At 36.1% G+C, this 23,265-nt stretch overlaps 1 protein-coding gene across 3 annotated transcripts in view; it reads right to left on the reverse strand.

Moving 5' to 3' along the window:
- The window catches only part of MECOM (MDS1 and EVI1 complex locus), a 282,160-nt gene that overhangs the window by 17,655 nt on the left and 241,240 nt on the right, over positions 1-23,265 (reverse strand). Inside the window, exons 1-6 of one of the 3 annotated variants that reach the window (XM_072408065.1) lie at positions 20,879-21,514; positions 17,567-17,701; positions 5,902-6,004; positions 5,293-5,509; positions 4,181-4,328; positions 3,511-3,667 (exon numbers count right to left, since the gene is read on the reverse strand). In XM_072408065.1, the coding sequence (XP_072264166.1) occupies positions 3,511-3,667; positions 4,181-4,328; positions 5,293-5,509; positions 5,902-5,950 (571 nt within the window). In that variant the 5' untranslated portion in view covers positions 5,951-6,004; positions 17,567-17,701; positions 20,879-21,514. Of the gene's footprint in view, positions 1-3,510; positions 3,668-4,180; positions 4,329-5,292; positions 5,510-5,901; positions 6,005-17,566; positions 17,702-20,878; positions 21,515-23,265 lie in introns of those variants that run through there. The other 2 variants (XM_072408064.1, XM_072408063.1) reach the window with 2 other exon arrangements.

A 23,265-nucleotide genomic window follows, 5' to 3' on the forward strand; every position in this document is an offset into this window, starting at 1 on the left:
ATAATTTAATTCTTTAGTAAATTAACTTCTGAATAACCCATCAATTAGCCACTGAAGGCAGAGTATACCAATTTAGCCAGAAAATCATTGGAGGCATAGATGTAGAAAGATGTAACATAAGACAAACTGAGAGGCAACAAGCTGGCAAATTGTATATCAGGCACACTAGACATATTGGGGTTCACCAAAGGAGCAGAGGCATTAGGAAAAGTGTCATCATTTTACATTTAAAATGGTAATAAATAAGTTAAACATGTGTTCACTTTGAATATTTAATGATGCAAAATATAAGGAAATTAAAAAAAAAGATTTTTGCTAACCTGTGACTGCTTGACTTAAAGCCAACACAGATTTATCTTATCATTCAGTTTGCAAATTAAACATTCTCTATTTTTAATACATAAATCCTTTTTGATCAAAAGCAAAGACAATTCCAAAGAAACAAAGTTAAATATTGCAGTGTGGTAGCAAATTTCAAGCTACATTTTGACACCTAGCTAAAATTAAATTTGTAATGCAAACTATGAAGCACTTAAGCTGCTTCTGTACGACTAAGAGACCTCTGCATGGCATTTTTTTGACTTTTACTTTCTTCCTGTAATTTTCATGGTATCTCATTTTAACTGCATTGTCTACGTATTTTTTTGGTATGTAAGTATTTACATTTGTCATCAGCTACTTGGACTTTTTTTAAGGCAGTGCTAAAAATATGTTGAAACATTCTCACTTAGCACCTATAAGTATAATTAGATATTGGCTATTCACAGCCATCAACTTCAGTACACGGTATCACTTACAGGGAGCCTTGCTTGTACCTGCAGAGGATGTATTAGAGATCACAATGTTCTCATCATTCACACATCAAAGACATAAAACTATAAACAGAGAGCATTCCGAGTCGTTTGCAAGAATCCTTTCGCAGGGTTAGAGACAGGCTGCCCAAACTGACAATAGCTCTATTTTAAGCATGTGAAGGAAACCAAATTGAATGTATCTCATCCTGCATTGCTGGTTCCCATGAACTGTAATCACGTCTCTGACTTCCACTCACACCAGGGCTAACCTTCCAGCACTTGGAAAACCCTTGTCCTTGACAATCCCGAGCACTTGCTGTCATCTTTCAAATATTTACCCTGGCATCACCTCATATTATAAATAGAGTATCACAATAAGAAAACAAAGAATTCCAGCAACATCTGCTCTTTCAATTTATCTTTACCCAAAATTTGCCCGCAAATGAATAAAATCAAAATTAGATCATTTGTGCTAAATTCCGCTGTAAAAGTAATGATGGAGATACTGACTAATTGATTCATAAGAATTTGGGATCACTATAGTTTTTGCACTACAGAGTGGATTATTATTACTGATGTTATCATTTTGAAATCTACAATTAAAACATATTTTTTTCACATGGAGGACATTTATTTGACATTTATACTCAGTGTCTTGTTCTAGAGAAAAAAAGTTGGATAAGTATTTATAAACCCACCTTCATTTTAAACTGATTACTTCTTAGAAGTCTATTTTGTTCATTGACTAATGAGACAATACAAGAAACAGCCTTAATGGTTACTTGCTAATGAGGGAACAGTAAAAATGCTATTATACTAATTGGGAAGATTAAATCCACAGAGAGTGCAGGGACAGGCAATGAATTATACTCTTCTGTGCTGATTTGCCTCACACATTGAACAAGAGCGGATTCTGCATTAATGTGGCCTTTGAGCAGATTTGGAAAACAGAACAAGTCTCTGTAAAATCACCCTGTACATAATATTTGGCTTTAAGTAAACCAGATGGGCTAATAGTTTCCATACAGTACACTTATCCAACAATAGACTCTCTTCTTCTGTCCCGCCACCTCCAGTGCTGATGTTCAGATGGAAGAACGTACATGATCACATCCTTAACCATCTTTCATCGCTTTGTAACAACCACTACAACTCAGACAAATCCAATGCACCCGTGAGCATTATCCTATCAACATCTAGCGTGCTCAATTTGTCATTTTTGAGGAAGACTGGAATAAGATAGCAGTCAAAATTGCATATTTTCTGCTTATTAAACACATTAAGCAGTCTGCTGAATATTCCAGACCAATTATAGCATGTGGTTTCTATTTGGAGGACCTGAACAGTTTGCAAAGGCAGTGAGTAATTACCTTTGTGTCGGTGAGCCTTTGCTCATGTTTGAACAGAAAAGTGTAATAAGAGACAGTTGCCATAAACAGACTTGTGTGCTGTACACTGTGTGTGGCCCTTGGATGGAAACAGATAGCAACTTAACATGTAAAACACTTTCACTGCACACAACTTTGGAATATTCCAAATTATGTAATCATGGGAAGAAAGTATGGAATTGCTAGGATGTTTGGAACATCCCAGAACACATAAAGTCAATTACTTTGAAGCTTAGCATGCCCAAGACTGCATTATTAGGTATACAGCACACATGACTTGTACTTTTCCAGTATATCTTGCTATCACGTTTGGAAATGGAGTCATCCAGAAAACATCCACAGATGAGTAGTGACTATAACACACATTAGTTTTGCATTCTTTGGCAAAGTGGTAAAAGATTTGATGAAGAAGTCTATAAAGTGGGAACAGACGATTGTGTAGATAGAAGATACTATGATGATTAGGTATCATTTGATCTTGCGCATTTAGCGGTGGTAGTACTATCCCTCTGTTGCACAGAACACAAACATGGAAGAAACCAGATTTGGGCCCTAGAAGAGATTTTGTGTTCCAACTAAAGTGGCAGCTTTTGTTGCTTGGATATTTCCATTAAGTAACTGAATTGATAGGTAAGGATTATCGTTTAGACAAACTATTTTGGGCCATATGGGGCCGCTCTTAAGATTCAACAACAATTTAACAACCAAGAGCAAAAACTAAGAATTTCGCTTATAACAGCAGAGACAGTTTGCAATTGGCGTCAATATTGAACATTTGAGGAATCCTTTAAACAAGCTGGGAAGCCCAGAAGCCATTTTAGACAGATGACATTAATGCATACAATAGTGTGATGATTACATGTAAATGAATAGCAACCAACACTCTAAACGGTATATGTTACTGCTGAAAACCCAGATCATTTATTTCTATAACTGACTGTTTTCAAAAAATTACGATTAATACAGCATGCTCACTTAATATGTGTTACTATTGTTCATTTACTTACAGGTCCTTTTGAATCATTCAAATAAAACAAATATTCAAATCCCAGAAATAATGGCATTGTTATTGCCAGCATTCTTTGCACAGCTGAAAACTTTAACACAACAAAATGAAACAGAATTTTGCCAGCAATGCACCACTATATTGGCTATTTCCAGGCAACACAATGACTATCTCAGGTATACAATGAACAAGCTTCTGTTTAGTCCTGAGGGCTGTTCCTACAGGATGTTCCCATCCTTCGCTTCCTATTTGTTAATGTCATGTACCAAAAATAAAAACAAAAACAATGTTTGAAGGAAAAAACAATGAAAAAAATACTTACATACAAAGGGCTTTACACTACTGTGGATGTGCTTGTGTTGTTTAAGACCTGATGATGTTGCAAAAGTTTTACCACACTCTGAACAGGCATGGGCCCGAGCTCCAACATGCTGGGATCGTATATGCCTTTGCAGGTTGCTGGGATCCGTGAAAACCTGCTAGGAAATGAGTACACATTAGCCAGGACTTCTGTAAAGAGAATGATGATGTCTTATTCTAATGACAAAGATGCAAAATTCTGAATAACAAACCAATAGGTTGGTTATTTATGTTTAGGATAAGATTTTATGTTGCAAAGTCCATACTGATGTCACTACCTGTCGCTAATTGGAGCTCTCATTCCTATATCACTAACATTAAACTATAGTCATAGTGTAATGTTCCTACCATGGTTAATCAAAGGAAAAGCCAATCAACCTCCCAGAAAGTTTTTGGGAGGAAACCAGAATGCCCAGAGGTAAATAATGCCAAAACATGTAGAAAATACAAACTCCCTGGAGTTAATCTCCTAAGATTCAAACCTGGGTCTCCAGTGCTGCAGGGCAAGAGTACTACCCACTGAGCCACAATGCCTCCCACCCACCATGCCATGATTAAAGACAATTTAGAAGATATTCAGAAAACTATGCATCATTCTTGTCTTGAAATGACCAAACACAAATTCACATTACCTTGGAGCAGTTCTCACATTCATAGTGCTTTCCAGTATCATGGGACATCTGATGACGAATCAAGTTAGATTTCCAGTTAAAGGCTTTGGGGCACTGGTCACATTTATACTCCCTCTCCTCTGTGTGGGACAGTAAGTGCTTGTCCAGGCTATGTACAAAAAGAAGGTATAATACATGAAAATAGGGAATTCATGACTAAGATGTGACAGAAAATGATCAGACATCTTTTAATGCAAATAAGTGTGGCAGTAAATAATATAATACTCATATCTAGTTAATAATTCTTCTATTCTATTCTAAAATCTGACTTCTAATCAGTCACTGGCATCTGCATTGTAATTAAACCAAAAAGTACTAGTTGGAATAATTTACTTGCATTTACCTAAATGAAAATGGTAAAAATACATTGGGGTAAAAGCTCGTTATTAAGCAAAATTAATTATTCTTCGGCAAGGAATATTTCACTTAGCTTAGTGACTGAACTTCAATCAGATCATCTGCATGGAAAAGTCATGTTTTCTTACCATTGTTTTGCATGCAATTGGGTATGCTTTGCAATGTGAGTTTTCACAAGTGCTTTAGTGAAAGGTAATTGATTATTTTCATATATATATATATATATATATATATATATATATATATATATATATATATATATATATATATATATATATGTAGCCCATAGAATGAATGAAGGCAACCATGACCAGTCCAATACTGCCTATAAGATGTGCAAACGCCAGTTCTGTAAGAACCAGCACAGTGCTGCAGGCAGTTGAGTAGCTGGCAAGGTGTTAGCGGCTAGATGAGGCCATGAAGCTGCTGTTCCTGGTGCAAGTCTGAACATAGCCTAACTATCTTAGGGTAACGCTGCTACTTCATTGATACAATGTGGTCAGCGATCGTTGTAATCCTAGGCTAGAAGTGTGTTACTGGCAGGAGATAAAATAAGGGAATAAATACAAAACAAAACCTGAGTGTAAATGCCGTCATCACATCTAAGTACTTGTCAGATACTACATATTATGTTTTTTCTTGATATTAAACATACAAAAAAATGGTACAAAAAAAAAAAAAAACATTAAACAATTGATATGTAAATGATATCTGACCTTTGCATATCTGGAAAGACTTGATCACATTCTTTACACTCATGGGAGTGCTGAATCTCAATGAGGTCACTGTCTTCATTTAAGTCCTGCTGAAAGTTATCATCCACCAAAGAAAATGCTGAGTGGGATGTACTACAGGGAAACCTCTGGTGGTCATTCAGTTCAGCCATGGACTCAAACAGCTTATCACAATCTTCACAACGATACTGACACTCCTCTGTATGACAAAGTAAAATGTTACTGCAAAGTCAGAGAAATCTTTGAAAGAATAAAAGGAACATTCCTCATAATATAACACATGATACTGGATAAATGACAAATCAAATAATTGAAAATGAGTGGGCAGCTCTAAAGCATTATTTGATAAGACAGTACAGGGAACTAAAGCATGCTGTAACCCACAGAAACCAGCCATAGTTCATGTTTGGTGTCTTATGTCAATATACTGATAAGGTTAATCAGCGATTACTTGCTGTGGGTAACTGTTTACCATCGCTCTTTGTACTAAGCCACTAAATGTAATCTTTTGTGCCAGACTTAATGGATGACTTTCTTCCTTTGGGTCACACCATGTGGGCACTAAACAATAAAGGACAGAGTGGCGCTTACCATGAATGTCAGGAGCCATTGTTGCATGAGTATAATCTTCGCTTTTCATAAACAATAAGAGCTCTTCGCCTGGCTCAATGTCAGCTACAACTCTGTAAAATAACTGTAAAAACAAATTTCTCAATCAGTGCTAGCACAGAAAACTATTACTTATACCAAGCTAACTACAGCAAGATATTTTAAATGACAATGAAACAATTCTGGTGCAATTTCTTTGGCTATGTATATGGCTTCATTACTTGAAATATAAGTAATGAAGCCAAATTCTAGGCAGTATATAAAATATCCATCAGTCCAGTTATTTAGTTTTACATAGTGATCAAACATATATGTAATGCCAGTATTGAAATAGTTTTTTATATGCATACATAAATATTTATATTGCATTTTACTGCAGATTTAAAACTGAAAGGGATGGCAATGCAAGGGACTAATCAGACGTTATTGCAGTGCACATGTGCTACCAAAAATACTTTGATGGGATGGAGGAGAAAGGTAGGTCTGCTGCTTCTTCTTTGTCCAATATAGGCTGGGGGCAGGAGGTGACCTTGCCGTGTCACTTAACTGCAGCCATGAGCATTTGGCTCATCAACATGGCTCTGTTCTCCAAAAAGTCTGTGTAAATTTCAAGATTATATGGACAAAAATCTAAATCCTTTAACATATAAATAGATTTATGCACGTCATGTGACTCTAAAAGAAATAGAACCAAAGGGTCAACACGACCACAAAGAAACAGAGGATCCAAACAGACTTTGTATTTCACCTGGTTTTCTCTAAAATATTCTCAACAAAAACTCTGCTACCATACAGTGCAGTGATGAGGTTGCCCTTCATTGTTATAGGTGTGGTTAGAAAGTCTCACCATGCAACAGGGAGACTTACAAACCACCACCTCTAATCACACCTTAAAATGTCACTTTGCACTTATTAAACTATACTTATCACAAAAACATAAGACACACTGTCAAATTAGGTTTGTCAGTTTTTTATATTGAACAGTATTTAACATCCATTTAACTGTGATTTTTTTTAAAAAAAACTTTTAAAGCATTTTTAACGCTTAAAACATATATAATTGGTATTTTTTGTATCAGTACAGCTGTAGTTTGCAAACAAGTCCAGTAGATGGCTCTAAAGGCCAGCTATACCTTACACCTTCATATATAGCAATATTTGGTTTATTATAGGAAAATTGTTATCTATACTTTTGCCTTTTCAGGTCATGTCTACATTATTTGAATCAAGCTATGGTGACATATTTAGTGGTTAGCATGGGTAATTAAAGGCCTTTTATGTAAATATTGTTTTCTGCATTTTTGTATACTAATTTAATGTTATATTACAATGTAATATTATTGTCGAATCATGTCACAGTGATTAAGATCAGACTAAATCAGTCCATATCTAAAATGCACTTCCACCAGGGTAATTTGCATCTGATTTATCACTCTTTTATCAGTTGTGATATGATTAGATTGTGTGTTGTAAATCTGAATCAGAAGTACACATGTATCGTGTGCAATGGATCTTGTATTGATTTTTTATTTAAGTTTCAGAATCAGATTGGTTGGTTGAGTGCAAAACTGGCAGCAGATTTGCTACTGTGTATCCCACCTTAGATAGTGGGCATGGGATATAGATGGGAGGACATGATTATCTCCTCCTTCATGGAAGTGGAGGTGTTAATAAATTTATGCAATCTGTGGATGTTTGAGTGAAAGATACCATTAAACAGCCTATAGTGTCAAGTCTCTGTTAAGACTTTAGGATCATAGAATAATATTTTTTCTCAGGTTTTCTTTTATACCTCTTTCTATCATTAATCAGAGCACTGACAGAATGGGTATAAACATATTACTTTATTCAGTAAATGAATCAGTGCACGTCCAAGTGCTTTTTTCTAGGTGTCAAATAGTTGTAACTGTCTCCCTTCAACAGACAAGGGTGGAAAAATGATACAGCATTATCATAAAACTGTCCGACACACCTTCTATGTTACCAGGTGATGAATGAAAGAATAAACAGCTATTGATTCATCATTTGTTCTATGTTGTATAATTTTCATAAGTAACACACAACTTCTAGTATTTTTATTGCCCTGCTGATCAAAGTTCATATTTTTTATCATTTCATATCAGTCTAATGACTTGTGTCCACAAGCATCAAGCTGTGGCATCTAGAAAGGTTTAGGCATCAGGCTCCTGGATTTAAACCCTGAGCATTTTTTATATAGTATATTATTTACAACGAATCACAACCTCAGATGATTTTTTTTTTGCTTTAACATATACTATATAGCAAATATTTGTAGACACATGACTAATATACTTATATTAACCTGTTGGACCCACATTTCAAAACCATGGAGAATAACATGGAAGTGCTCCCTTTATCTCATCTTTGCTTTGGAACGGCTTTCCCTAGCAAGATATAGGAGTCTGTCTGTAGGAATTTGGGCCCATTATGCTAATATTGATCATTCCAATTCATCTTAATGGTCCTCTACACCAAAGCCATCAAACCATATATCAGTCATGCTGAAAAAATGGTTGCTGTCACAAGGTTCACAGTTGTCAAAAATGTCTTTGTATGCTGTCAAGTCACTGTATTTTTTACTGGAAATACCTACGCTGACAAACTTGGAAGGCTGTTCACATACTTTAGGCCATACGGTGTAGAAGTGATGATCAAATTTGGCCATATTATGTGCAGTAGTTTTTGCCTGTTGATAGAGGTCTAAATAGGCTGTGAAACCAGTTGACCATCAACAGAAAGCAACTGAGAATCAAACCATATTTTTCAACCAACTGTTGATTCAACTGAATGTGTAATACAGGTCTTTCCAGGAGCTCTTCTGTAATTGATTAAACCTCATACACTGCAGAATTGTTACTGTTCCAACATTCTTCAAAACATTCAACATTCCCATGTTGATGGACATCATTTCTTTTTATAGCATTGGAAAATATATTGAATACTATATATAAAATTTCTAAAGACACTACATATACAAGCTAATCAAGGAAAACAGTGCAAAGTACAAAGCTCACATATAAAGGGCAGTAAATCAAAGTGATAAAACAACCAATAGGATTTTGTTTTACGTAAGTCATTTAAGTATAAGATGAATTTAGTTTGGTATGGATTTTTGTATTTCCCCATTCTCATTGTGCTATGTGACTGGTTTTACAATCTGCCTTTGAAAATAAAATCAAGTACCAGGTACAGATTTGTGCTAAAAAGATGAGTACTTCATGTGAACAAAACATTTAAATGGATAAAGAAGGTTCACACTGGAAGCATACTTCCCTTTTAGGAACAATGAACTTCTCTCAACACTTAGCATCACCTCTTTTGGCAGCTCTCACAGGTTCAGCTTATTGGCTTCCTTTCCAGCAGCATGTTGACATTTGAATTGTGACATATTAGAACTTTGCATTGACTTCTCGGAAACAGGCAGGTTCAGAAGACAATACTCCCCAAGACAGTTAAATTTTGCAATACTCCCTTTTCCCTATAATTGTAAACATGATCACTTCTTTAGACTGCTATTACAGGAATGCCTTTGACCCCTGCAGAAACTTTGAAGTAGGAGACCACAATAAAAAAATATAGGGATCTTGTATTCCACATTACGTTGCGATACGAGAGATACGAATGTATGCTGGTAAGTATTGTAAAAAGGCACTGTTGCCTACCTAAAGTTAATATAAATCTTTGTTTGTAAAGTAGAGATGGCTGACAACACACACTTTGGAATTCATAGCCAAAAAAACAATATGTCTGATTTATTAAAGCTCTCCAAGGCTGGAGAGGATACACTTTCATCATTGAAGCTCGGTGATCTAGGAAACCTGGAATGGATTTCTTAATAATCATTTGCTATTTGTTCGCAAATGTTTTCAGTCCTGGATCAGATCCATTTTAGGCTTGCTGGATCATCCAGCTTCAATGATGAAAGTGTTTGCGCTCCAGTCTTGGAGAGCTTTAATAAATAAGGCTGAATGTGTTGTTATGTAAAAGAGGAAGGTAGGAGCACATTATATTTTCCTATACATGTTGCATCCTTTAACTATGGGCACATTTGCATTTATTACAAAAAGATGACATTAAGAATATAAAGGCAAATATGACATACTGGCCCATTTCAAGAGCCTGATGATACTGTTAAAAGTAAAATATCATAAAAACAAGCAGAAGCAGAATATTGTCTATATGTAGTAATCTGCTTTCATTCTTAGTCAAGTGCTGGTTCTGTTCTTGTTTCAGTTAAAGAAAACGATTATTCTCTATGCCCAATATACTTTTCAAGCAACGCAGTAATTCTATGGTATGTCTGTAGAAAAGCTGAAATATACAAAATGTACTTTGTTGGTTCCCTGTAACAAAACTGTCCATCACATATCTTGTAAACCTGTCAAATGGTGTCAACAAATAATGTAATCAATAATAATTGTATTGTGTTCCTTCCTCTCTATCCTTATTGGTATATAAGTAATCTTTTGTTTTTTTGAGTTCATGCAAATGTTTGTGTGGGAGGGTCTTTGACAACTTCTTGGATAAGAAAAGAAGTTGTTCTCTTGCCTGACAACTGAAGTAGGCCATGGATGGTACTTTAATTAAAATGAACACAAATTGTAGAACGAACATTTGAACTGTATCTGCCATGCGTGAAACATTTAAAACTGTGGTGCAGATTAAATCAGTGTAAAAGTCACAATCAGAGATAAAGTTCAAAACTCCATTGTGTAGTTATGTGTAGTAATTATTGCTGAATAATCAACAAAGAAAGGTCAGAAGTTTGGCACTTTCTACTTGAATGTCCAACACTTTTACAGAGATCACTTGCATAGGTGCTGCATGGAGTCCATGGAGCTGATGCTGCACTCTTAAGTATTTAACATGGCAGCTCCCAGTTTAAATTTATGAATACATTGTAATATTATTCCACAGACTGGTTAATAAGATATTGTACTCTAATTCGTAAACTGTTGCATGCCTGACTTTACAGCAGAACGCTGTACAAAGTATGCAGATTGGGCTGTGTCCATACCTAAATTAGCAATAAATTACAATATAAAGTTAAATATTAGGTGAGCACATATTACTGTAATTAATTTTTTTAACTCTTTCATGCCCAACTGATTAAAATAAAGCATGTTACTCATGGTCATACTTGTAACTCATAGTTGTAACACAAGTCCTGTTATAAATGCCTCTTAGGAATCTTTGACTGTCAGAGATTCCTGTAATAATAAAATACCTAAAATGTGCACATAGGGTCACCGCCTTTTCAGATGCAGACAGTTGGGAGATCCAGACGTGTCAAAAGTTCATAAAGAGGTTCTATTATATTAGAATAAATATTTTAGAGGGTTTTATTTGCATTTCCAAAACTATAGGGCTTGTCATTACAAACAGGACAATGCAAAAACAGAATTGCCTGTAATGCCAAAATGAAAGTTTACACTACGTCTTAATCAAAAACCTGACACATACCCAAAACAACATCAATAGCTAAACGCTGAAAGGCAAGGTTTACAGCTTCAGTCTAACCAGCGCCAAGAAATGAAAAAGCAGTTAAACTATTTTTCTTTCCAAACACGTACTGTTTATTCAAGACTAGAGCAAACAGATTTTCAGAGGCATCTTCTTTAATCCGGTGCATTTGATGGCCTGCGCTCAGTACAATTTATAAGTCACAATTAAAACATGAAATTAAGCGCAATGGCACTTGGTGACTTGTGAAGTTGTTGGCGCCCCAGTGATGTCATAGCCAACTCTTTCAAATAGGAGGGACTTTCTCCATGCTGCTGTAATGTTTGTCACATTTCACTTTTAATTTGCCAGCCGGTTTGGTAGAGGAAGAAATGCACTTTTCTGAAACATAAATTAAGTGCTGTTCCAGCAGAAGGCTAGCAAAAGAAGAGCAAAAGTGTTTAAAAAGCAGCAGTACATGAGTGCTGAACTTCATGCACCATAAATTATGTTCACATAAATACGTTTTTATGCAGCCAGTCGCTGCCCTGTTACACAGGTCTTTATTTATTATTTGAAGTGGATAAAATAACCTCTTCACTGCCAATAGAACCGTGGCAGACATTTCTGTCAGTGGCTTGTTTGAGGAAGCAACAACTTCACATTTTTTTAAAACACATATATAGTTATTTTGATGGCTTTCCAAAACACACTAACCTAAATTTACCGCCTTAAAAAATTTACACTTGAACCTATCAGATTAAATCCCACACAGGCACCAAACTAGACACCATTAATTATGGTATATGCTAGCTGGGCCAGAATGATTAACTTTTGAACTTGGTGAGGCAGACTGTGATGTGCAGTGTTATATGTTCACTGTCTGGTCATACACAGATCATTTCGTTTTGGATTAATAGACTCCATCGCCATTACTAAAAATGACACCAGTTTGAGTTATGAATGACCTCTGACCTATTCAGGAAGTTGTAATAATTGAACTAATAAAGGAAAATGTTCCTTTCAGTGTTGCACCAACAAATTTCCAGGCTGCAGCCAGAAGTTTTCTTTGAAGGGAAATGTTGATTTTTGACATGCTTCAGTGCAAAGTATTGCATGCTCCCTGTACAATACAGCTTTATTTATGGGCCATAAAACAAGGCCCTGTTTAAGTGCAATGTAAAGCAGTCTTAAAGGACAAGCAGGAATGATCATACCGACTGTGGCACTCTATGGGACACGACAGTCTCTGGAACAAAACTCACATCCCTGTGCTTCACAGCAGGATTTTATCTGTCCCAAGATACATGAAAATATGCCGTTGTGTTTGTCTTTTTTACCCTACAACGACATCCAAGATTCCTGTTGTGAAACAGATGACCATTAAGCTTCAGCAATTGTATGCTATATAAAAATAGCTGCATTCTCCAGCAGAGTGCTGGCTGCTATGAAATCTTCAGCCTCCACTAGTGAAAGGGTCATGTAATGGTGCAAGCAGTGTAAACAGCACACACACACAACAATTCAAAACAAACATAGCGTCACACGGCATAACAAATCTTAAAGACTAAGCTGCCATCATGGTGATTAAAAAGAGCTAAGTTTTGATTCTTTATCTTTATAGAAAACTGAGATGATTTACTAAAGGAAAATTTTTATGTTAGCTGTGCCAGCCAGTGTTCACTGGAAACACTCAGTCAGGTTGAGAGGACAAGCATAAAATATATACATGATTAGGTGTCTGCAAGTTTACCGGCAGAGTAAAAATCATTTCCCTAGTAAAATGCCTTCTCAGTCATCTGATTTTTTACTGTCCTATTTTATTTTCTAGCCTAAGACATATTGTCATTTTAAAAAATTGCAGATTATTATAATAAGAGGAACATTTCAATGTACACAAATGCTCTTGCAGAAATATATTGTAGATGAAATGCAAATGTTAAGACATATTGCCAGCCATGTTTTCATTAGGCTTGCAAGCTACCTATGATAATAAAAACTGTTGATAACATTGTGTAAAACATTATTCCAATCAATTAAAATTTTAAAACCTGATTTCCAGATCAAGGAGAATTTGGAGAATATTTTATCTGCTTTTCCTAGCTGGTCTTGGAAATATATACAGGTTTAAAAGGCTGGTGACAAATGGATATTTCTCATAAACTGGGTGGTTTGAGATTATTTACACATTCGCACAAAAACTCTACTTTTTACAAATCTTATTGAATGATATAAAATATTTAGTGATTATATATATATATATATATATATGTATATATAGATATATAAATATAGTGTATTCTTTATAGAAAAACTTATAAATATATAGTCCCTAAAAATGTATTTCACATTGCTTTAAACAATTAGAAGATTTATCAACAATTAAATAAAAGTAATGGTACAGGACATTTTCTGTATATGCTACCTGGGTTTTTTGCATTCGGACACTGATTTATTGCACCTGCATTGCTCTCTAGGTAATCGTTACATTTTTTAAAGAGTGATCATGAGATCTAGCGAAACAATAGAACGCAGGTCACCTAAGTGTTAACAACGCAGGAATACAAGGGTTAAAAGTGGAGACCTGAAAAGTGCCAGAACCACCTCATTCATGCAGGGCTTCTGTGAAAAACATGCAACATTTTCACCTATACAGAAAACAGATCAACCTTTAAAATGAATCCTTCCAAGGAAATTTCAGAGGGGGACAAATCTAGTCACATATGGTATAACTGCATGATATGTCTATGTTTACAAAATAAAGATATCAAGGGTACTACAGTCAACATGATTTTTGCAATTTATTAACCCAAGCCTCCAGAGAAGTGGTTTAATAGGTTCTGAATTATTTTCCCAGAACAATAATTAAAAATGAAAATTAGCAAGACAAAGAGGTTTGCAATTTACATAGTAATATCAGCATCTCTTTCTCCATGTAGAGTTTTAGAACAAAACCAAAGTCAAGAAACACTACTTAAAAAGAAGATATGCTGGGAACTAATGATGTCACTTTAATTTGTATTTTTGAAATACGATAATCTCCAGAGTTGACATGCTTAATGAGATTTATAATACCATGGAATTGAAAAGAAATCATACATAACAGCAATTGTGAGCCTTTTTCTTTATAGAAACCCTAAGCATAATTATGCTAGCTTGACAAAAAGACACCGCAGGGGTTAAGGTCAAATATTTCAAAGATAGATGAAACAGGATGCTCAAGTATTGTAAAGACATGAACAGCTTTGTCCTAAAACAATCTAGATTACTGGTTTCCTGATAACAGAAATTATTTCATGCTATAATTCTACTGATTCCAACTTTCTAGGGTTTCTGGGGAAATGAACCCACCTGTGCATTTGTGAAGAAAAAGTTAAATGGCCTTGGACTGACGTTCCTCCCTGTGTATGTTTTTAAAATATTTTACCTATTTTTTCCCGCATAACAGAATTTAAAAGGGACTCTGTTTTAAGCACAAGAACACAAGAACAGAATGTGTAGTGGTTTATTATTATATAAAGTAACATGTATTTGCACAAAAGATACAATACAATGTACTGATATTTATTATAATGTAATACAGAATTTACTCTGGGTGCAGCCATGTTGAATAATAATGATGTGCAATGCCCAGGCTCAGGGCAATGTTAAGAGCTTTGTATTATTGAAGCTTCTATAAAGATTCCTTAGAACAGGAAAAGTACCTTGATTTTTCATACATACTACTTTGCAATTGCAGCATGAAATTAGTCAAAGCAATGGTGCCTTTGCATTAGAAAACCAAATTCAAACCCCACACAACTTGTTCAATTTAGAACAAGTAGCGCATTGAATTTGGAAATATCTGAAACAATAAAATGGCAGAGAAGACTAATGAAAGTCTCTATAGAATCACACTTTATTGTGTACAATTTTTTAATTTAGAAATATAATAAACTGAGCACCCTAGTGATGGTATAGTATATAGCTATTTTTTTCCAAGCAGCAATCTTCAATTGAAATCATATGTGAATACAAATTAGCCTCAAAAATGGCCAAGTAAAAATAATTATCATGCATAAATGGTGAAGAGTTTAACACTCAGATGTTATAACAACCTGTAGCCACAATTTTACAAGCATATTTGGCATGGGATCATGCTAGAAGACAAATTACTGCAGTTAATGTGGAGCTCTCAGACACTATGCAATCATTAGGGCCAGAATATTAAGTCGTGTATACACTGGGATATACTGTTCAATTAACAGTTTAGGTCAAAGCGAGCAGTCAAGAAGAAGAAAGTATCACATAAACAATTTTGTTTGTAGAATGTTCTGCATGACATCACTTAGCATAGTTTTGTGAAGAAATAAACCAAAAAAATTTCACATCTACTCTTGAAAGTGTAATCCTATGAAAACAATATATTCACTTATAAAACAATACATTTAATGCAGTTATTGTCATGCTTTTGTGTTTATTAAACAATGGATTTTTTGTTTGGGGAATAGGAGTGAATAATTATTCTATTTATTGTGGAGATAAGCCACTCTATCATTTCAAGGGTTAAGTCACAACAGCTTGGATGGTGGACGTGATTGCGGGTGTAAATGGGCTCTTTTTGTGTGTATGGAATTCTTAGCTGGAAGAAAAAAAAGTTTTGGGTGTATGCATGGTAATCTCATACCATCAGCTGTCTGAGCCTTCAGACCTATCCTTCAGTCAAGCCTGTACCTATTACTGTAGGTCCTGCATGAGAATCAAGGTATTTGCAGTAAGCCTATTCTATTTCAGGTGAAGTGTAATGTTTGCTTGGGAGTTTCACAGGTGAGTTCAAGTAATTAGTGGTTAACAATTACCGCTGATCAAGTGTCTCCCATGTATGGGGTGATATTGAATAATCTCTTGCACAATAAGGGTGTTCATTATGTGATGAGTACTGCTTATTCACCAGTTGGCAGATCTTAGTCTTCATAGAAAAGAATAAAAGGTCTTGAAGAACCTCTTGAGAAAGCCCTTTTATCCTGCTTCTAAGAGCAGCTTTCTCAGACCTCAACAGGACCAGGCCAGACTGCCTTAACCTCTACACTCCTGGAGTAGACAACAGCAGGTCATCTCAACAATGACCAACTCCCCCCATCTGAAAAAGCCTCTACGTTACTAAATAGTAAAAGTTCTGCTCTAACTCTGAATATCTTTCCCTTTCAGCAGCCAATCAAGTTCTGAGAAAATTGATTGTTTTTTATATTTCCCTTTTTTCTGATTGGATGTTTAAAGTCAATAGATATTCACTAAAAAGGAGTCAAGTTTTCTCCCGTCAATAAATGACCCCATATATGATATCTGGAGTGACAGCAAATATAGGGAATGGCTTCATAAACACTAATATTGTGTGTACGGGGGCCATCGCTGGCTTGCTGAATTTTTTTTTCTCTGGATCAGCAGTGTGAAAATTTGTAAGAATAAATTAAATCCTTTCAATTTTTCCTAAAATGTGTTAGTTTTAAACATTGCCTGAATATACATGCATTAAATAAATATTCTATTACTACAATTATATAAATAGAATAATAAAAAATAAGTATAGATGAATGAATAACACACATGGAACAAAAATGTCCATTTTCTATTACAACTGAAATTCCTTTATACTGCCATTTATTAAAATAAAATTTGTTTGGATATTTTAACACTTAAATAGAATTTATGTTTGTGATCCACAGCTGCAATAATAATTTCTTTAAATATATAACCTCTGAAAATGTATCTACAAGATAAATGTTTACACCTCTTTCTTTATGCAGCCCTGGGACCTGTGTTTCTGCATCTGTATTTCAATAGATTCTTCCTGAAAGAGCAGCAATGAAGGAATAACCCTTGTTTGATTTTTTTTTTTTTTTTTTTACTATTTTAAATATTTTTCAAAGTTTCAAGTTTCAAGCTTTTCTTTTAGAAGTTTAGTAAATCCATGATTTAAAGGCAAAAAAATTAATTTGATTTTAAAATTTAATTCAAGCTGATTTGACAGAATAATAGGAAAATGGATTCTTTTTTTGGATGTTGTGGGCAATAGAAAATTACATAATTTATCATGTAATCTGCCAGGCTTCAGTATTCATCACAGTCCATCTCCCACTCACTACACAAGTAATGCGTGGGCTCAATGAGCAGCTCCAAAAAAAGGAGGAATAAAAAAATCACCTACCTGATCATTGAGCTGATAAGCCACCAAATTATGCTGATGGTAATAGCCAGCAAATCGGATAAATTTCAGCCAGTTGCCCACATCTGGTTGGCTAGCATCGATGCAGAATTTCACATTGCCATGCTCGTCCAGGATCTAGAAAGGGAAAGACATTTGTATTCTGATTACACCGTGCCCAAAGCGCAGAGGAAATACTTTTTAATTGGGATTTGTTCAGTGGAGTGGAGAGAATCGGTGCCATATTTTAGTGTATGCCCAGATCTAATAGAATTACAAACTCAGGATTGTTACAGGGCCACATATTGGAGTTTATTGATGTGTGTATAGGAATTTGTGAGAGCTGGGCCCATATACATAGCTTTACTGAGCATAACCCGACTGATTTGTAACTCTATAAACTGCTGTCAATAACAAGATCAACTTCAGCCCTTTTTTTTTCTTCCATACTAGTGACTCCAGGCTTCTTCCAGCAAGCCAGGGGTTAAAGCAGCTGTCGGTCTAGTAATTATTTCAGCCCCAATTTGCAAGAATTCACATCAGATCCCCCAGATTTCCTCCCAGGTCGTTTTATTGCACTTAACAATAAAGCCAAATGTCTCTTAGAGGTTTGGAAAATCTCATGAATATCCACATTGTAAATGACAGTGTTATTATCCCTTCTTGTAAGGACTTACTCTCCCATCACTTTAATTTATGGGCATTATAGGGAGGATTGCCTGAGCTGTGCAATGAGGAAAGTTCTTGTGATTTCAGAATGGATCAACAAACTATTGCATTGCATTGCATTGGATTGCTTGGATTGCAGTTTGTGTGCAGCAGGCGATCAGCTCATGAACTATATAAGCAGCTGAATGGGGGCACAACAAGCCAATACCCCTCTCCCAGCAATTACAGCCCACAAAAGCCTCCCAATAAAGCATTCATCTCCGCACAAAGCCGCCTCTCTAGCATCAATCTATTTTAGGGTTAAAAGGGACACAATTAATGCTGCAAATAATTTTCAGACGGTGACATTTGCACGCTGGAAAGGGAGTTACTAATATTCCCGCAATGAAAAGAGAGCAGCAAGCTAATGTCCTAATTGTCCCTCCTTGTCCCCTGTGTGCTCCCTGATACCGGGCAATGTCCATCCGATCCTATACATTTATTGGAAGATCCAACAACTCTCACAACTTTTACAAAGATCCGGAAACACGAACTGACATTGTTCTATATGTATATCAAGGAGAACAATCAAGGATTTTATTCTAGTAAAATGCATAAAATTAATGATCTGCGATCATTGCACTGCCAACGATTATTAATGATGACCATCAGAGTCAAGATTTCTATTTTATTATCGTGTATCCGATTTTATTTTACTTTGTACTACACATTCCATAGATGAGCGCGGAAATAATGATCGAATAATTAGAAATTGTAATTCTATTGATTGAACAACCTCAGGGTATTCTGTACAATAAAATGTGCGATCCGATGCGCTCAGCAATCAGAAGCAAAGCTCGGCTGATGTATAGAATATGCATGAAAGAAAGTTTTATAATAAAAACTTAAAAAACGAAATGTGTCAATTCTTCATACAGACTAATTGTGTAATGCGATTGTAATACAGAGTAGATATATTCAGATAGATGTGGGGAGTCCATCTAATAATCTATTTGTAATATTTAGGAAATGTTTTTATTTACTGGGGATTGCATAGTGGATGTGGGCACCCCAGTTAGTGAATTGTCCTAATGTGATTGCACATGCAGTGTTACATATGTGACATGGGGTGATTCATCTGCCCCTCTCCCGGGGACTATCACATTATCAGCAGGAGGATTACCCTGGCTGAGCTGCACAATCCAGGCTGACAAAGTGGTTGGACTGGTATAGTGTCTGGAGAAAGTGACCCGCAGACAAGTTTTGTTTACAAAGTGTCATCAGGTAAAGGTACAGAATACTACACACTGCCTGCCTTACACACAACAACACAAACACAAGTGTGGATGTGTGCCATAGGCAGAGTGCATGGTGGAGGATAGGTGAGTACAGGCACACATAGGGGGAAATGTAAGAAATAGATGAGTCTAGGCATATATAGGTTACATGGTATAAGGTAGGTTAGCCTAGGCACACACAGAGTACATGGTCTGGGGTAAATGAGGCACAGTCAGGGTACATGGTATAGGGTAGATCAGCCCTGGCACACACAGGGTACATGGTGTAGAGATGATAAGCACAGGCACAGTCTGGGTATATGGTGTAAAATAGATGAGCCCAGGCACACACAGTACCCAATGGAAGGTGTGATACATTTAGGGCAACACACACAGGATACATGGTATGGGGTATATTAGTCCAGGCACACATAAGACACACAGTGTTGGGTATATTTGTCCATGCACACACACAGGATAAAAAGTATAGACAGATGAGTTCATGCACACCCGGTGAAGTATAGATAAGTCCAGACACACATTGTATAAAGTAAAGTAGAGTCTATGCACACACATCTAATACAATGTATAAGATTCATGAGCCCACGAACACAGATAGAATGTATAGGACAGATGAATCCAAAAACACAGAATGCATGGCATAGGAGTCCATGAAAATAGAATATAATGTATAGGACACAAGGTTAGATGATCCCATGCACACATATAGAATACAATATATAGGACAGATGATTCCATGCACATAGATAGAATATAATATATAGGACAGATGACTCCATGCACACATATAGAATATAATATATAGGACAGATGAGTTAATGCACACAGATAGAATACAATATATAGGACAGATGATTCCATGCACACATATAGAATACAATATATAGGACAGATCATTCCATGCACACTGATAGAATACAATATATAGGACAGATCATTCCATGCACACACATAGAATATAATATATAGGACAGATATTCCATGCACACACATAGAATATAATATATAGGACAGATCATTCCATGTACACAGATAGAATACAATATATAGGACAGATCATTCCATACACACAGAATACATGTTTAGGACAGATGAGTTAATGCACACCCGATGTGGTAATGGAAAGTCCTGGCACACAAAAGGTACACAATGTAGGGGGTAACAGATCCATGTACATACACACTGGGTAGGGTGAATCTCAGTACCCCCATCATCAGGGTAGCTGGAGGGTGGATGTTGTAGCAGCTCCTGCTTAAACTTAACAAGCAGACTCCAACTCTAACCACAAGTCCTTAAAACAGCCAAAATCCAAGCTTCCAGATCCCAGGCAGGACAATTGGCAATGTGCACCCAGGAGCCCTGAGCTTACCTGAGAGGTACCTAGTAGTCCTAGTAGGTGAACCAGACAAGCCCTGACTTCTCAGCCACAGATATCCTTCCAGCACATCCACAGCTTTGTGTCCCAGGCAGCTCACACTGACAGCAATCTGTGCTGCTGTGCATCTAAAGAAACTGAAAGTGTCAGCAAAGTGATCCAAGACTCGTGTCCCTCTGTGGACACCTCCCTTTTCTCTCACTTTCTTTGCTCTTATCAGCCAGCAGTATGACACCAGCAGGTCCCCACAGTGCCTGGAGCTGGAAGACAGGGCAGATCTTCCTTCTCCTGGGCTGAACTGCTCAGATTTCGCCTTGCTGGAGTTGGCAGTAAAACATCCCAGTGCTGGCTGTCAGGCTGGGGCTCTCCCTGGGTGTGGATGATGTGCCCAGTGAAGGGGTCCCAGGATGGGGTATCTTGCTTTGTCAGATCCTCCAGGGATCATCCCCTTCCAAGTGCTTAGCAGGAACTTCTGGGAGCCACCAAGTGTCCCTATAAAGAGGATCCAGAAAAGAGGAGGAGAGGGGCTCCAGCTATCTCCCAGCACAGACACTGGCTCCTCTCTCAGGACATTTTAAAGTGACAGCAGCTTTCCCTGCAAGAAGAGGTCACTAAAAGGTCGCTAAGGAGTCCTATAGGACAGACTGATTACAGATGCACCATCCCCTTAAACATGTCGATCCCATCCATGTAATCAGCGACCAATGGGGAGATCTTGGGTGGGTGGATTTCATTCTTGCAGGAAAATCTCGTCTCTCTAGTCTTTGAAGAAGTTTAGACTAATAGCCTTGTCCATTGCATGCTCTGCTCAATACAAGTCAGTATAATGGTATATAATATACTACAAATACAAAACAAATCCCAATCATCAATACCTACTACAACAAACACAAGGATTCGTAATATCTATACAAACCTATAATTTCATTTTCACATTTTTCTTATTAAATGCCAATAGCCGCAAATGTATGATAATAATACTGAAGTTTTATTCCTGTACTAAAGTTACATGTGTGTCCATGTTAATAATAAAGTTACCATGTGCCACGGTTAGTACTTAAATATTTCTATCAATGTGCTTCCTGCAATTATATCTGTGTAACTACTACAACAAAGTTACATTTGTGTTAGTGTTTATACCACAATTTTACGTTTGTGACTTTACCACTCAGTAACGTTTATGTTACTGTTTATGCTGCCATTATATATGTGTGACTATTACAACAAGTTCTGTTTGTGTTACTGTTTATGCTACCTTTATATTTATGTGACTATTACAACAAGTTGAGTTTGTGTTCCTGTTTATGCTATCATTATATTTATGTGACTATTACTTAAAGTTACATTTTACTTTGAAGCTACAAATAAAAATGTTTGATTTTAAAAAATCAATTACAATTGTTATTTTTAATGTCTTAATTATATTTGTATAACTGTTACTAGCAGGTTATATTTATGCTAAGGTTACAATGTTACTACGATGTTATATCTGTTACTGTTTATGTTACAATTATATCTGTGTAACTTTTACTACTTTTAATGCTACAACTATGTTTGTGTGACTGTTACAATTAGGTTTTATTTATGTAACTGTTGCTACTATGTTACATTTGTGTTACAGTTTATACTACAATTATTCTTACGTGTTTGTTAAGTTTTTGTCACATTTATTCTGGATTTACATGCACGTTCCCGTTAATATGAATGTTACTTCGTGTGAATGTCGTGTCAATGCCATCAATCACACAACACCAGGAATTTTGTTAATAAAAATTATTGCTGCTTCTTTAGAATAAGATCATCTCACGGAAGATCAGATCATGGTAACATTTTGTGTTATTGTTGGCGATGATTTGCTACATATCATGCAGTATCAGATGCAAATCTATATTTTATTTGTAAAAAAAAGTCCAAGTCTGAGGCTGGCCTATAAAGTCCTATTTATCTAGGAGGAGGGGGCAGTCTTCTTGACAAGGGATGAAGATTAATTCGTCTCAGCAGACTGTTATCTGTGACATTGAACTGCTGCTTTAGATAATGGCCATTGTTTCTGTAAAATCACATAGCAGTGCTAGGTAGGACAGGAAAAATCCTTTGTAAATAACCTTAAAACTGCCCAGAGATTCCCATACACTTGAGTGCTTGAGAACCTTAAAGAGGTCCCGGTTTTGTTGGACATTGGTTTCCTGCCCTCCCCTAACTTGTCCATTGTTGGGGAGTTTCTTTTTATTTATTTTTTTATTTAGCCATAAATTGGTGCAGCTCTGGCTATGAGCTGTTCTATTTTCTTCCTGTCAGGATGAGGGATTTGTTTTATGATGCATTGTGTATTAAATACAAGTAATCTGGGAAACTGATTGCTCTGAGTCCATAGGTCTGAT

This window comes from Pyxicephalus adspersus, chromosome 4 (genome assembly GCF_032062135.1).
Source record: "Pyxicephalus adspersus chromosome 4, UCB_Pads_2.0, whole genome shotgun sequence".
NCBI lineage: Eukaryota > Metazoa > Chordata > Amphibia > Anura > Pyxicephalidae > Pyxicephalus > Pyxicephalus adspersus.